Consider the following 12,892-nt stretch of genomic DNA (forward strand, 5'->3'; position numbering starts at 1 on the left):
AACTTTTTCCTGAGGTGGCAGGGTGCAGGTATGAAGTGCCCTAAATGTGACTACGTTTCTCAAGATGCTTCTCCCAACTTCTGCAGCAGCTGTGGGTTCAGGCTGGTCCCCCACATCAGCACACAGAGTATGGAAAAAGGTAGGAGGATGGGTGTAACTTGGATTTACTGCTTGGCTGACTGTAGGATATTGCAAAGAGGCGAAGTTATGTGACATGTACACATGATGACATGCAAATAGTACTTCAGCAGCAGAGGTGTTCTAAACTAGATGCAGCGTGGGTCCCCGAATCAGATATTGCCTGTGGGATCCCATACCCCATATGGTTGGTATACTAGATCTGAGCAGAGTTGACAGATAGATCGGAGAAGGTGGGGTCCACTGGAACATGCTCAGGCCTTGCCACTTTGAGCCCAAAAAAAGAGGGGTGAGGACCTCCTAGTAGCCAGGAGGCAGGTCTGAAGGAGTCATTGGGCTCCCGTCCCACTGGTGGGGTGGCTCACATGGGTGGGAGATCCCTACTGGAAGAACCTGACCCTGGTCCTGGCCCCAAAGCAAGAGACGAACAGAGTGAGGAGGTCGGGGGAGGCACCCAAATCTGTTCCCATGGCTGTGGAAGAACAGAGCATGGGGGAGGTACCTGAGGTGACCCCCCTCCCCGCAATTGCTGCACAAACCAGACTGGCTGGGGGTTGAGTGCCACTCCAGAACAAGGACACAGACATAACTATAGGTTTCAGAGTAACAGCCGTGTTAGTCTGTATTCGCAAAAAGAAAAGGAGGACTTGTGGCACCTTAGAGACTAACCAATTTATTAGAGCATAAGCTTTATGACCACATGGGAGGGTTTGAGCCAATGAGCAGGTGGAGGAGGGCCGGGGGGGGGGGGCAGGAATAGACAAGCCCAGGAACTGGGAAGACTTGTAGAGAGAACAAAGAAAGAGCAGCGGGAAAAGTAGCAGTGCTGAGCCAAGGCAGAGAGACACCCAGATGGAGGCAGGCAGAGCTGAACTAGGAGCTGCTTGGAGGAGAGACAAAAGGAGACTGTTAGGGATGCACAGGCTGGAGCTTCCAGGCCAGCTGATACCAAGCAGCAAGCAGCAGAGGGCACGGACAGGTTGGACTGACCTAAGGGAGGTGTGGTTGCATGGACACAAGGCAGAGAGTTTGTGCATGTCTGGCTAGGTGTGGGGGTAGGGGCGAGCTGCGTGCTGTATCAGGGCAAGGGAGTTGGTGTAACCCTTGCTAGAGATCCTGACCTGGACCTGCTCCTCGCTTTGCTGGGTTGGATAAAAGCGTTGTGCTATTGTAAAACATGAAACTTGTTCCAAGAGTTACCTCTGGTCTCATGGAGAGAGGGTTGGAGTCTGTGCAGGGGTGTGTGGGACCCTGTTCCCCAACCCTGGGAATCCCCCATCTGACAATGGGCAGGGTGAGAATCAAGTTGCCTGCCCTGTCTCTAGCTCAGAAGAGGTGTGCCGAGTCTTCATTTATTCACTCTTGTCATAAATATAAAGGGAAGGGTAAACACCTTTAAATCCCTTCTGGCCAGAGGAAAAACCCTTTCACCTGTAAAGGGTTAAGAAGCTAGGATAACCTCGCTGGCACCTGACCAAAATGGCCAATGAGGAGACAAGATACTTTCAAAGCTGTAGGGGGGGGAACAAAGGCTCTCTTTGTGTGATGCTTTTGCCAGGAACAGAACAGGAATGGAGTCTTAGAACTTAGTAAGTAATCTAGCTAGAGATGCGTTAGATTCTGTTTTGTTTAAATGGCTGATAAAATAGCTGTGCTGAATGGAATGTATAGTCCTGTTTTTGTGTCTTTTTGTAACTTAAGGTTTTGCCTAGGGGATACTCTATGTTTTGAATCTAATTACCCTGTAAGATATTTACCATCCTGATTTTACAGAGGTGATTCTTTTACTTTTTTTTCTTCAATTAAAATTCTTCTTGTAAGAACCTGATTGCTTTTTCATTGTCTTAAGATCCAAGGGTTTGGGTCTGTGTTCACCTATGCAAATTGGTTAGGATTTTTATCAAGCCTTCCCCAGGAAAGGAGGTGTAGGGTTTGGGTAGGATTTTGGGGGGAAAGACGTTTCCAAGCGAGCTCTTTCCTGGTTATATATCATTGAGACGCTTGGTGATGGTAGCAATAAAGTCCAAGGGCAAAAGGTAAAATAGTTTGTACCTTGGGGAAGTTTTAACCTAAGCTGGTAAAAATAAGTTTAGGGGGTTTTCGTGCAGGCCCCCCCATCTGTACCCTAGAGTTCAGAGTGGGGAAGGAACCTTGACAACTCTAATTTAAGGTTTCACGTGCCAATAATACATTTTAACAGTTTTAGAAGATCTCTCTCTGAGTCTATATATTATATAAGTAAACTATTGTCATATGTAAAGTAAACAAGGATTTTAAAATATTTAAGAAGCTTCATTTAAAATTAAATTAAAATGCAGCTCTTATCAGTTTAGTGCAGTGGTTCTTAACCTGGGGGTGCGAGCCACCCTTCCTGGGGGTGCAAGACATGCAAGATTTTTTTAGAAGGTAAATCATCGAAAACACAAATTAAGCATAGGCATATAAGTACAACTACTTTGTTTCATCAAACCTATGTATTTATTAACATTATACATTTAACTATTACTGTAATACACAAAGTTTTTAAGCTAATTGTAGTGTAATTTTTGATAAGGGGTGAGAGAACATATTCTGAGAACTCCAGACCATCAGTGGGCTGAGCGGGGCCAGGTGTAGTGTATAAAATTGCTCCCTATAGGAATGTGCTACTTACAGTGTACTACTTACAGCTGCCAGTCCTGGTGCTCTGAGTGGCATGGTAAGGGGATGATAAGGGACGGGGGGTTGGATAGGCGTGGGGAACCGGGGTGGGGTTGGATAGGCGTGGGAGTCCCGGGGGGGCCTGTCAGGGGTTGGGGGTGTGGATAGGGGTCGGGGCAGTCAGGGGACAGGGAGCAGGGGGGCTTGGATAGGGGGATGGGGTCCTGGGGGGGGGCAGATGGGGTCGGGGGTCCCAGGAGGGGGTGGTCAGGAGACAAGGAGCAGGGGGAGTTGGATGGGTTGGGGGTTCTGAGGAGGGCAGTCAGGGGGTGGGGGGTCCCAGGAGGGGGTGGTCAGGGGACAAGGAGTTGTGGGGTTGGATGGGTCAGGAGTTATGAGGGGGGCAGTCAGAGGGTGGGAAGTGGGAGGGGGCCGAAAGGGAGCGGCCTGTTTGGGGAGGCACAGCCTTCCCTACCCAGGTGTGTATTAAATTTCTCCCCGTAGGAATGTGCTTCTTGCGGGGCACCAGGACTGGCAGCCGTAAGTAGTACACTGTAATTAGCACATTCCTGCGGGGAGACATTTCATACACTACACTGGGGGACAGAACCCCAGACCGGCGGCAGGCTGAGCTGCTCAGCCCGCCGCCAGTCTGGGGTTCCATCCTTTGACTCCTGCCAGCCAGGGTCCCAGTTGCCGGCCCCGCTCAACCTGCTGCTGGCCTGGGGTTCCGTTCACCCAGGCCAGCAGCAGGCAGCCGCCGGGACCCCGGCTGGCAGCAGCGTGCCAGTAAAAATCGGTACATGTGCCGCAGGTTGCCGACCCTGCTCTACCTTATAGATGTCATTATTATTGTTGTTACTGTTTATTGCAGTAGCATCCTTCGATGTGTATTGTGTTGGGCACTGTGCAAAAAAAGGATTTTTTTTAATTGGTTTTTTTCTGTTTCCTGCTTTGTTACGATGGATAAAGGAGGCCTGAAACGTTCGTTTGAGGTGTTTTGCCAGAAGCAGGGATTGGGCAACAGGGGATGGATCACTTGATGATTCCCTGTTCTGTTCATTCCCTCTGGGGCACCTGGCACTGGCCACTGTTGGAAGACAGGATAGTGGGCTAGATGGACCTTTGGTCTGACCCAATATGGCCATTCTTATGTTGTTTTGTTTTTGTTTCTGAAATTTCCTGATTGCTTTTTACTTTAGAAATATTTGGAGTGTCAAGGCTGCTCTTCATTGGTTTGGCAGGAGTATGCAAAGAGCTCTAATGCCTTAAACTGAACTGGCGGCAGGTGCTGAATCTTTAAGCAGCTTCCTTTTCCAAATGTTAAATAATCACTGAAGTTAAATAGGTGCTAATAAAACACACACTATTGTGAGCTGTCTAATTGAAAATCCCTTCTCTCTCAGCTGCTCAGCTTTCAGTCTGTAGCAAACGTATCTCACCTGTGCGCTAGTTGTCTGGTTATCATCAATAGGGTAAAATGGTAATGGGGTTTAATTCAGGCCTGAGCCAAATGGCTTATCGGTGTTTTCATTCAAATCTTTCTGCTTTAAGGTTGCTTAGATGTCATGACAATTTGAGGAGACAAAACCAATTCAGTGTGTGTTTTATGAATTGTAATGAGAAAACAAACAGGCAAATGTAAAGCTAACTTCCCTACAACACTAAACAATGCAATAATTAAATTGAATTTAGAGTGGTGATCAGATGAATTAATCAAGGAATTAACAGCATAAATTAAAATCAATAATTCAATAAGAAAGTAGATTGAGTCCATTTCTTGCTCATTTATCTGGACTTTTTGAGGTTGCAATTTGAGCTGCTAACACTCCTCTGTCCCTTGTCTGAAATCTTGCAAGTGAATCAGGGTATTGCAGCTTTGCACCCCAACTGCATTGTGCAATCCTGGTAGAGCGTGATCAAGCTTAACCTTTGGTTCACTTTTGAGGCCTTCCCTCCAACGGACGTTTCTCCACTGCGTGTGTCTGAGGCCACAATTCTATGTTTTTCTCCCAAGAAGGCGAGAACAGGGGAACAACAGGAGATGACTCCATCAAAACTGTTACAACTCCTTATCTGGGTTAATAGTTAGGGATTTACAGATGGGTCTCTGGACCTTAAGGCCTAGCCACTTCCTTGGACCTCACTTATAGCCCATTGCCATTTGATCTACACAATTGTCAGTGTTCCTTACTCATTCAAACCTCACATTTCAGCAATGACATTTAGGGCAAGTCTGCTCTATAAAATTAAGTCAACCTAAGTTTTGTTGACTTACAGTCCCTCAGTAATTAAATTGCTTTTGCATGTCCACACTATGCTCCTTGCGTCAGTAGCATGTGTCCTCATCAGGAGCGCTTGCACCGATTTAACTGTTAGTGTGGGGCATTGTTGGGCATCTTCTGAAAGGCAGCAACAGTCGATGTAAGCAAAACGGTGTTTACACTGACACTGCATTAACCTAACTACAACAGCCTAGGTGCTATGCCTCTTGTAGCGGTGGAGTTACTAAGTCGGTGTAGTGGGCCCGTTACATTGGTGGGAACTGCATTTTAGTGTAGATGCTGTGACGATGTGATGCAGCAGGGAGAGGGGAGTGTTAACCTGGGGATGGGAGACCTGAGAGCCTGTCACCTGAGCCAGGAGGGGGAGGGGGAAGTGACACCTCTGCCCAGGAATGTGAACAGAGGCTGCAGAAGGGACCCTGCTGCGGGGGTTTAGTTTTCAGTTTGGTGCTGGGTGGAGGAATGCAGGGAACCCCAGGGCTGGGGTCTAAGCTCCCTGCTCCCCCAGAAGGACTTGACTGAGGGGTCCTGGTTGTACCCACAAGCTCTGTTTTGGACTGTGTTCCTGTTGTCCAATAAACCTTCTGTTTTACTGGCTGGCTGAGAGTCTCAGTGAATCCCAGGAAGAGGGGTGCAGGGCCTGGACTCCCCCACACTCCGTGACAGATGCTTACAGAGTTATGTCAACATAAACTGCTTTACATCAACCTAACTCTGTAGCATAGGCCAGGCCTTAGGGCCTCACAACCCACAGTAAGAAATTACAGAACTATCACCTATGGTTTGACTAGGTGAACTGAGTGAAAGGTCATCTTGCTCTAACAAAGCCCAAAGACAAAACTGCTTCAAAGCTGCTTTTGAGATGCTGTTAATATAAAATCAACGAGGAATTTGGTGGCACCTAAAAGACACCTTAAGAGATCTGTTAGTCTTTAAGGTTTCACCGGACTCCTCGTTTTTGTGGATACAGACTAATGTGGCTACCCCTCTGATACTTGTTAATATAAAGTAATTAAAAAATTCATTAGATTTAAGGTTTCAGAGTAGCAGCTGTGTTAGTCTGTATTCGCAAAAAGAAAAGGCGTACTTGTGGCACCTTAGAGACGAACAAATGTATTTGAGCATAAGCTTTCGTGAGCTACAGCTCACTTCATCGGATGCATCCGATGAAGTGAGCTGTAGCTCACGAAAGCTTTTGCTCAAATACATTTATTATATTTAAGTTCATACTTACACTACTATAGAGCTATGTGCCCTACATAACAAGACTTTCAGCCTAGACAGGGTCACAGGACTTGAGTTGGTAATGTAAAACACAAGTGGAATTAGATGGTTTCAGAGTAACAGCCGTGTTAGTCTGTATTCGCAAAAAGAAAAGGAGTACTTGTGGCACCTTAGAGACTAACCAATTTATTAGAGCATAAGCTTTCGTGAGCTACAGCTCACTTCCTCAGATGCATATCGTGGAAACTGCAGCAGGCTTTATATATACACAGAGAATATGAAACAATACCTCCTCCCACCCCACTGTCCTGCTGGAATTATTTCTCAAATCCTTTCCTGCCCCTTTCACGCATCATAAAGAAGCGAACAAGGGCACAACTGTGATTTCTATCCCACCTACTTTGCAGGCCATTTTCTATATTACATTTGTTATTTAAAACCACCATTTTATTTTTTAGATTTTTTTTTTTTGCATTGTATTTTGTTTCCTTGTTGTTGTTTTTTTGGGAAGGGAGAGGAGATTTTATGCTTTGGCTCTTGTGATTTATTTACTTTCTTCCTGTTCTCTGAGGGGATAGATAAGCTCCTGGGCTTTGTTGGCTTTGCCTTTCATACCCAGGTGCGCACACCACGGCCCTGTTCACTTCACACTGCACAGTTCTGCCCTGAGGCTTATGCAGGAGCAAACTGTATCACACATGTTACCAATGGTGAATGCACCACTCAAGATGATACTGCATAAAGCCATGGCACGTATGGGAAGCCAAAAGGGGGGGGGATTCCTGGAGGAAAAAGGAAGGAGTTGAGAGCAATTGAAAGATGATTGGAATGACATGCTGGCAAAGGCAGGTAAAAAAATGTGAAAAATACACAAGTTAATGATACCCTGAGCACAAAAGCACTATGAAACCCAGCTGCTATAAGCAATCTGGCAGGATAGGTGACAGTGTTGATTTACTACTTGTCTGCTACCAGAATCGGTTCCTCCCCTAGAATCTGCAGCTCTCGTTCTGTGGCAGCATCTGCGTGGTGGGATGGCAGTATGGGCGGAAGTGTGGGCAAAGGATAGCTCTGAAGAATTTTCTTGTGCCATGTATCTGACCCTGTCATCCACACACAGATTGGTTTGATTGCAAATCAGCTATGATATCATGTTTCGTCGTATGTTTTTCTTACTTTCTTATGGACCTTTTTCCCTTCCTGTGCCTCCTGTAACAGATTTGGAGCTGCCCTGTGAAAATTTACGGATACTATATGCTGGCCTGGTTATTGGGATGTCTGCTGTATGAATATATTCCTTTAAGTCAATAGGGGGCTCTCTGAAATGTAGGCAGGAAGGAGAAGAATGGCTGGAGAAAGATAGCCACCTATCAGCCAACACTTAAGAGTCATTAAGGGACAATGCTGGAACTATTAGCTTTAAGGTGCAGCCAGCTCTGTAACTCTGATGCTTTTTACAGAGGCGGAGGGCATATTTCTGCACTGAACAGAGGAAGGGATGCTTTGAGATTTCAGCCTGGGAGCTGAAATATACTTTCAGGACCAGCCCTCTCTAGTCTCCTTTTTTGCATTATAAGTTCAACGGCTTGTACGGTTTTGGTAATGAGAAAAGGAGTACTTGTGGCACCTTAGAGATTAACCAATTTATTTGAGCTTGAGCTTTCGTGAGCTACAGCTCACTTCATCGGATGCATACCGTGGAAACTGCAGCAGACTTTATATACACACAGAGATCATAAAACAATACCTCCTCCCACCCCACTGTCCTGCTGGTAATAGCTTATCTAAAGTGATCATCAGGTTGGGCCATTTCTAGCACAAATCCAGGTTTTCTCACCCTCCACCCCCCCCCCCCCAAACTCACTCTCCTGCTGGTAATAGCCCATCCAAACTGACTCTCTCTACACAATGACAGGTTTCAGAGTAACAGCCCTGTTAGTCTGTATTCGCAAAAAGAAAAGGAGTACTTGTGGCACCTTAGAGACTAACCAATTTATTTGAGCATGAGCTTTCGTGAGCTTCAGCTCACGAAAGCTCATGCTCAAATAAATTGGTTAGTCTCTAAGGTGCCACAAGTACTCCTTTTCTTTTTTTCTCTCTACACAATGTGCATGATAATCAAGGTGGGCCATTTCCTGCACAAATCCAGGTTCTCTCACCCCCTCACCCCCCTTCAAAAAACACACACACAAACTCACTCTCCTGCTGGTAATAGCCCATCCAAAGTGACCACTCTCCCTACAATGTGCAAGATAATCAAGGTGGGCCATTTCCAGCACAAATCCAGGTTTTCTCACCCCCCCCCCCCCATACACACACAAACTCACTCTCCTGCTGGCAATAGCTCATCCAAACTGACCACTCTCCAAGTTTAAATCCAAATTTAACCAGAACGTCCGGGGGGGGGGCACATGATGGCATATATCACATTGGTGGATGTGCAGGTGAACGAGCCTCTGATAGTGTGGCTGATGTTATTAGGCGCTGTGATGGTGTCCCCTGGATAGATATGTGGGCACAGTTGGCAACGGGCTTTGTTGTCTCACAAATCTTGGGAGACAGGCCAGTCCTTGCCTACAGACAGCCCCGCAACCTGAAGCAAATACTCACCAACAACCACATACCACATAACAGAACCACTAACCCAGGAACTTATCCTTGCAACAAAGCCCGTTGCCAACTGTGCCCACATATCTATTCAGGGGACACCATCTCAGGGCCTAATAACATCAGCCACACTATCAGAGGCTCGTTCACCTGCACATCCACCAATGTGATATGTGCCAGCAATGCCCCTCTGCCATTTACATTGGTCAAACTGGACAGTCTCTACGTAAAAGAATAAATGGACACAAATCAGATGTCAAGAATTATAACATTCATAAACCAGTCGGAGAACACTTCAATCTGTCTGGTCACGCAATCACAGACATGAAGGTCGCTATCTTAAAACAAAAAAACTTCAAATCCAGACTCCAGCGAGAAACTGCTGAATTGGAATTCATTTGCAAATTGGATACTATTAATTTAGGCTTAAATAGAGACTGGGAGTGGCTAAGTCATTATGCAAGGTAGCCTATTTCCCCTTGTTTTTTCCTAACCCCCCCCCCCGACGTTCTGGTTAAACTTGGATTTAAACTTGGAGAGTGGTCAGTTTGGATGAGCTATTGCCAGCAGGAGAGTGAGTTTGTGTGTGTATGGGGGTGGGGGGGTGAGAAAACCTGGATTTGTGCTGGAAATGGCCCACCTTGATTATCATGCACATTGTAGGGAGAGTGGTCACTTTGGATGGGCTATTGCCAGCAGGAGAGTGAGTTTGTGTGTGTATGGGGGTGAGGGGGTGAGAGAACCTGGATTTGTGCAGGAAATGGCCCACCTTGATTATCATGCACATTGTGTAGAGAGTTGTCACTTTGGATGGGCTATTACCAGCAGGAGAGTGAGTTTGTGTGTGGGGGGGGTGGAGGGTGAGAAAACCTGGATTTGTGCTGGAAATGGCCCAACTTGATGATCACTTTAGATAAGCTATTACCAGCAGGACAGTGGGGTGGGAGGAGGTATTTGTTTATGATCTCTGTGTGTATATAAAGTCTGCTGCAGTTTCCACGGTATGCATCCGATGAAGTGAGCTGTAGCTCACGAAAGCTCAAGCTCAAATAAATTGGTTCGTCTCTAAGGTGCCACAAGTACTCCTTTTCTCTTTGCGAATACAGACTAACAGGGCTGTTACTCTGAAACCTGTCATTATGCAAGGTTTTGGTAATGTGATGCAAGTGGTCTCAGAGTGGGGCTTCCAGTTTAGTCATGTTCACTGGACCTTCTCTCTTAACCTTGGTTTAGGGCTGAGCATTGCTCCTTTCCTCCCTTCTGAAGTTATTTCTAGTGTTCTCTTCGGAAAGGGGTGTGGAAGCAATGTTCATGTCTCAGTCAATGCATTTAATCAGCATTTGTGATTTCTCTCCCTCCTTTTCCCCAACTCCAGTTGAGAATTACATTTTGTCTCCTCCTTGTTTCCTGACTGCAAAATTAACAGAGAACTTTTTCTCAGTTGTAGGAAGTGGAGATGTAAAGCCAGCTCCAGTCCCTGAGGGGGAAATGGAGAGTGGGAGAGAACTGAAGGTAGAGGGCGCCTTCACGGTGCCAGCTGTTGATGGACGACCACTGACCAGAGAAACACAGGGAAAGCCAGGAGAGCTGCTATCACAGAGCCTGGGGACTCAAAGCGGTGTCTCAAAGAAGAAAGTGAGTATGTCGGAATGCGCTGGTGCGGACTGTGTACTGTGCAGAGACCTTGAGGCATCTTCATGTTTCCCTGCAGTATTGGAGTGGGTTAGGCCACCGGGTGCCAAGTAGCATGATTCAAGCAAATCACTCCTCTGCTTTCTCTCTTATTGACAGCATGAGGCAGCTATTACTAATGCTTTTTGCTTATGGTCTGGAACCGCTAACGGCTGGTCTGGAACCACTAATTTTTTTAAAGGAAATCTGATACATATTTTAACATCATAAATTTTGTAGCGAATGGTGTCTAAGTATGTGTCGCTGAGATACTGAATTATACAGCTTCCCCTAACAATATATTTCGGGCAATAATAAATCGATAAATGATACAGAAAAGTTTCAGGATTAAAAATCTGTCTGTCCAAAGTCAATATCTGCTTGTTAGGGGGTTTGTCAGCCAGTGCTGCTACATTAGGCTGGGTCTACCCTAGAAACCTTTGCCAGTATAATACTGTTGCTTAGGGATATGAACTGTCTGTCTTTCTGCTGTGCGTGTACCAACAAAAGCCCTGGGGTAGACGTGGTTATGCCAGCCAAAAAATGCTTTTGACGGTATAGCTTACTTTCTTCGGGGAACTAGTGTAAGAAGCTATGCCAGCAGTAGCATTCTTGTGCTGGTCTATGCTGCATCTGGACTAGGAGGGTATGCTGGTTCTGGATAGCAAAACCTTTCTCACGCGGACAAGTCCTTCAATGTCCGATTCTCATATTGCTGAAAAGTTTAAAGGCTTGGGAAAACAGATGCTCAGAGTTAAAAGAGGACTTGAAATCCAAGTATTACAACTTATAGCAGAGGACTTAAAAAAAGAAAATTGTTCCAAGATGCCTCTTTCTTATAATGGTGACTTCATAATGCTTTGTTAAATTCCAGAATATTCTAACTCAGATCCTCAGACATTTTAAAAAAAACCTCTCTGTTTCCAGTTTTGTGTGAGTTAATAAAATCTCTCATGAACATAGAAACTTTAAAGCTACTATCCTAATTAGATTTCCCAAATTCTAATTAACATTTTATGGTAACTTATCTCCAGTTCTTTGAATGGGATTCATGTGGTAAACACTGGCCCAAAATTATTATACAACAAACAATACTTACACAACAGTAGGCATGAAATGTCATACACCAGAATACATGTGGAGGGATGAACAGGAAACTTATTTTGTAACATAACTTTGGCAGAAATACCTACAGTTATGCATTTTTGCCCCTGGCATAGTACTTTACCTGATTTTATTGTGGTGGGGGCGGTGTGTGTTTGCATTTTTGTGGTTGTTATTAAATCTGTAACTTTCAGCACTGTGATTTTGTATGTAGATAAGTAAATGTGATGATAACAGCTGAACAAATTTCACTGAGGCTTGTGAGCTGCCCACTTAAAACCTGGGCTTTCTGTGATGGTCAGAGAGCAATACACTTGCAGGGTGCAATGTATCCAATGCAGCGTGTAGCCCATAGGGCTAGCCTGCTGGTTTGCTTTATTACATGCTGCCTATTATCTACTGGTTTGCTCATTTGTTTTATTGTATTTTGTTTGGTTTACTCTGTTACGTTTGGCTGTAACTCAAGGAACCTACAGGTCTGTGTCCTGTACGATTAGTTTCAGCAAGTTAGCATAAGTATGGTGAAGTAGGCTTGGTGACCTTTGGCATTGATAAATGGCCTAACAGTCCCCCCTTAGACATGTCTACCTAAGAATAGGAGCTGGAACTCCGTGGTAAACGGTGACCCCAGGGAATACCGCAGGAACATGAAGAAACCGCCATAAACCAGTTCAGGCAAGAAGTAACAGGTCTGAGAATGAGATAATTGGCATTAATATGTATAGATATGTTAGGATCTATATGTTAGAATAAGGGCATCCCAATATTGTGTGGTTGAGGAAGTTAGATTTGGGCATGGAAGGTTGGGCATTAGCATGAATATTCATGATAGTGCTCAGGCCCTATAAAGGGCAAACCACCCTGTGGAATTATTATTCTGTTACTTCTTCCTCTTCTTTTGAATTTTAGCCTTTTCCTTTATCTTTGAGTCTTTCAGCTGTCAATTGTTAACTTAGCTACTCATCATTTGACCCTTCAGCTTTATTATTCACCATCAATCTTGGGCATTGAGGAACCTGGACCGTCAGACCCATTTGGCATAAGAACAGCCACACTGGGTCAGACCAAAGGTCCATCTAGCCCAGTATCCTGTCAGCCGACAGTGGCCAGTGCCAGGTGCCCCAGAGGGAATGAACAGAACAGGGAATCCTCAAGTGATCCATCCCCTGTTGCCCATTCCCAGCTTCTGGCAAACACAAGCTAGGGACACCATCCCTGCCCAT

General features: G+C 45.4%; 1 protein-coding gene across 5 annotated transcripts in view; it reads left to right on the forward strand.

The window, feature by feature from the left end:
• Positions 1-12,892, forward strand: part of RNF213 (ring finger protein 213) — a 91,441-nt gene continuing 78,549 nt past the window's right edge. For 3 of the 5 annotated variants that reach the window (XM_084646957.1, XM_084646959.1, XM_084646958.1), the window contains exons 1-2: positions 943-1,117; positions 10,336-10,529. In XM_084646957.1, coding sequence (XP_084503083.1) covers positions 991-1,117; positions 10,336-10,529 — 321 coding nt within the window. In that variant the 5' untranslated portion in view covers positions 943-990. Of the gene's footprint in view, positions 140-942; positions 1,118-10,335; positions 10,530-12,892 lie in introns of those variants that run through there. The other 2 variants (XM_084646960.1, XM_084646961.1) reach the window with 2 other exon arrangements.

The sequence above is a fragment of the Lepidochelys olivacea genome, assembly GCF_965140295.1.
Source record: "Lepidochelys olivacea isolate rLepOli2 genome assembly, chromosome: 14".
NCBI lineage: Eukaryota > Metazoa > Chordata > Testudines > Cheloniidae > Lepidochelys > Lepidochelys olivacea.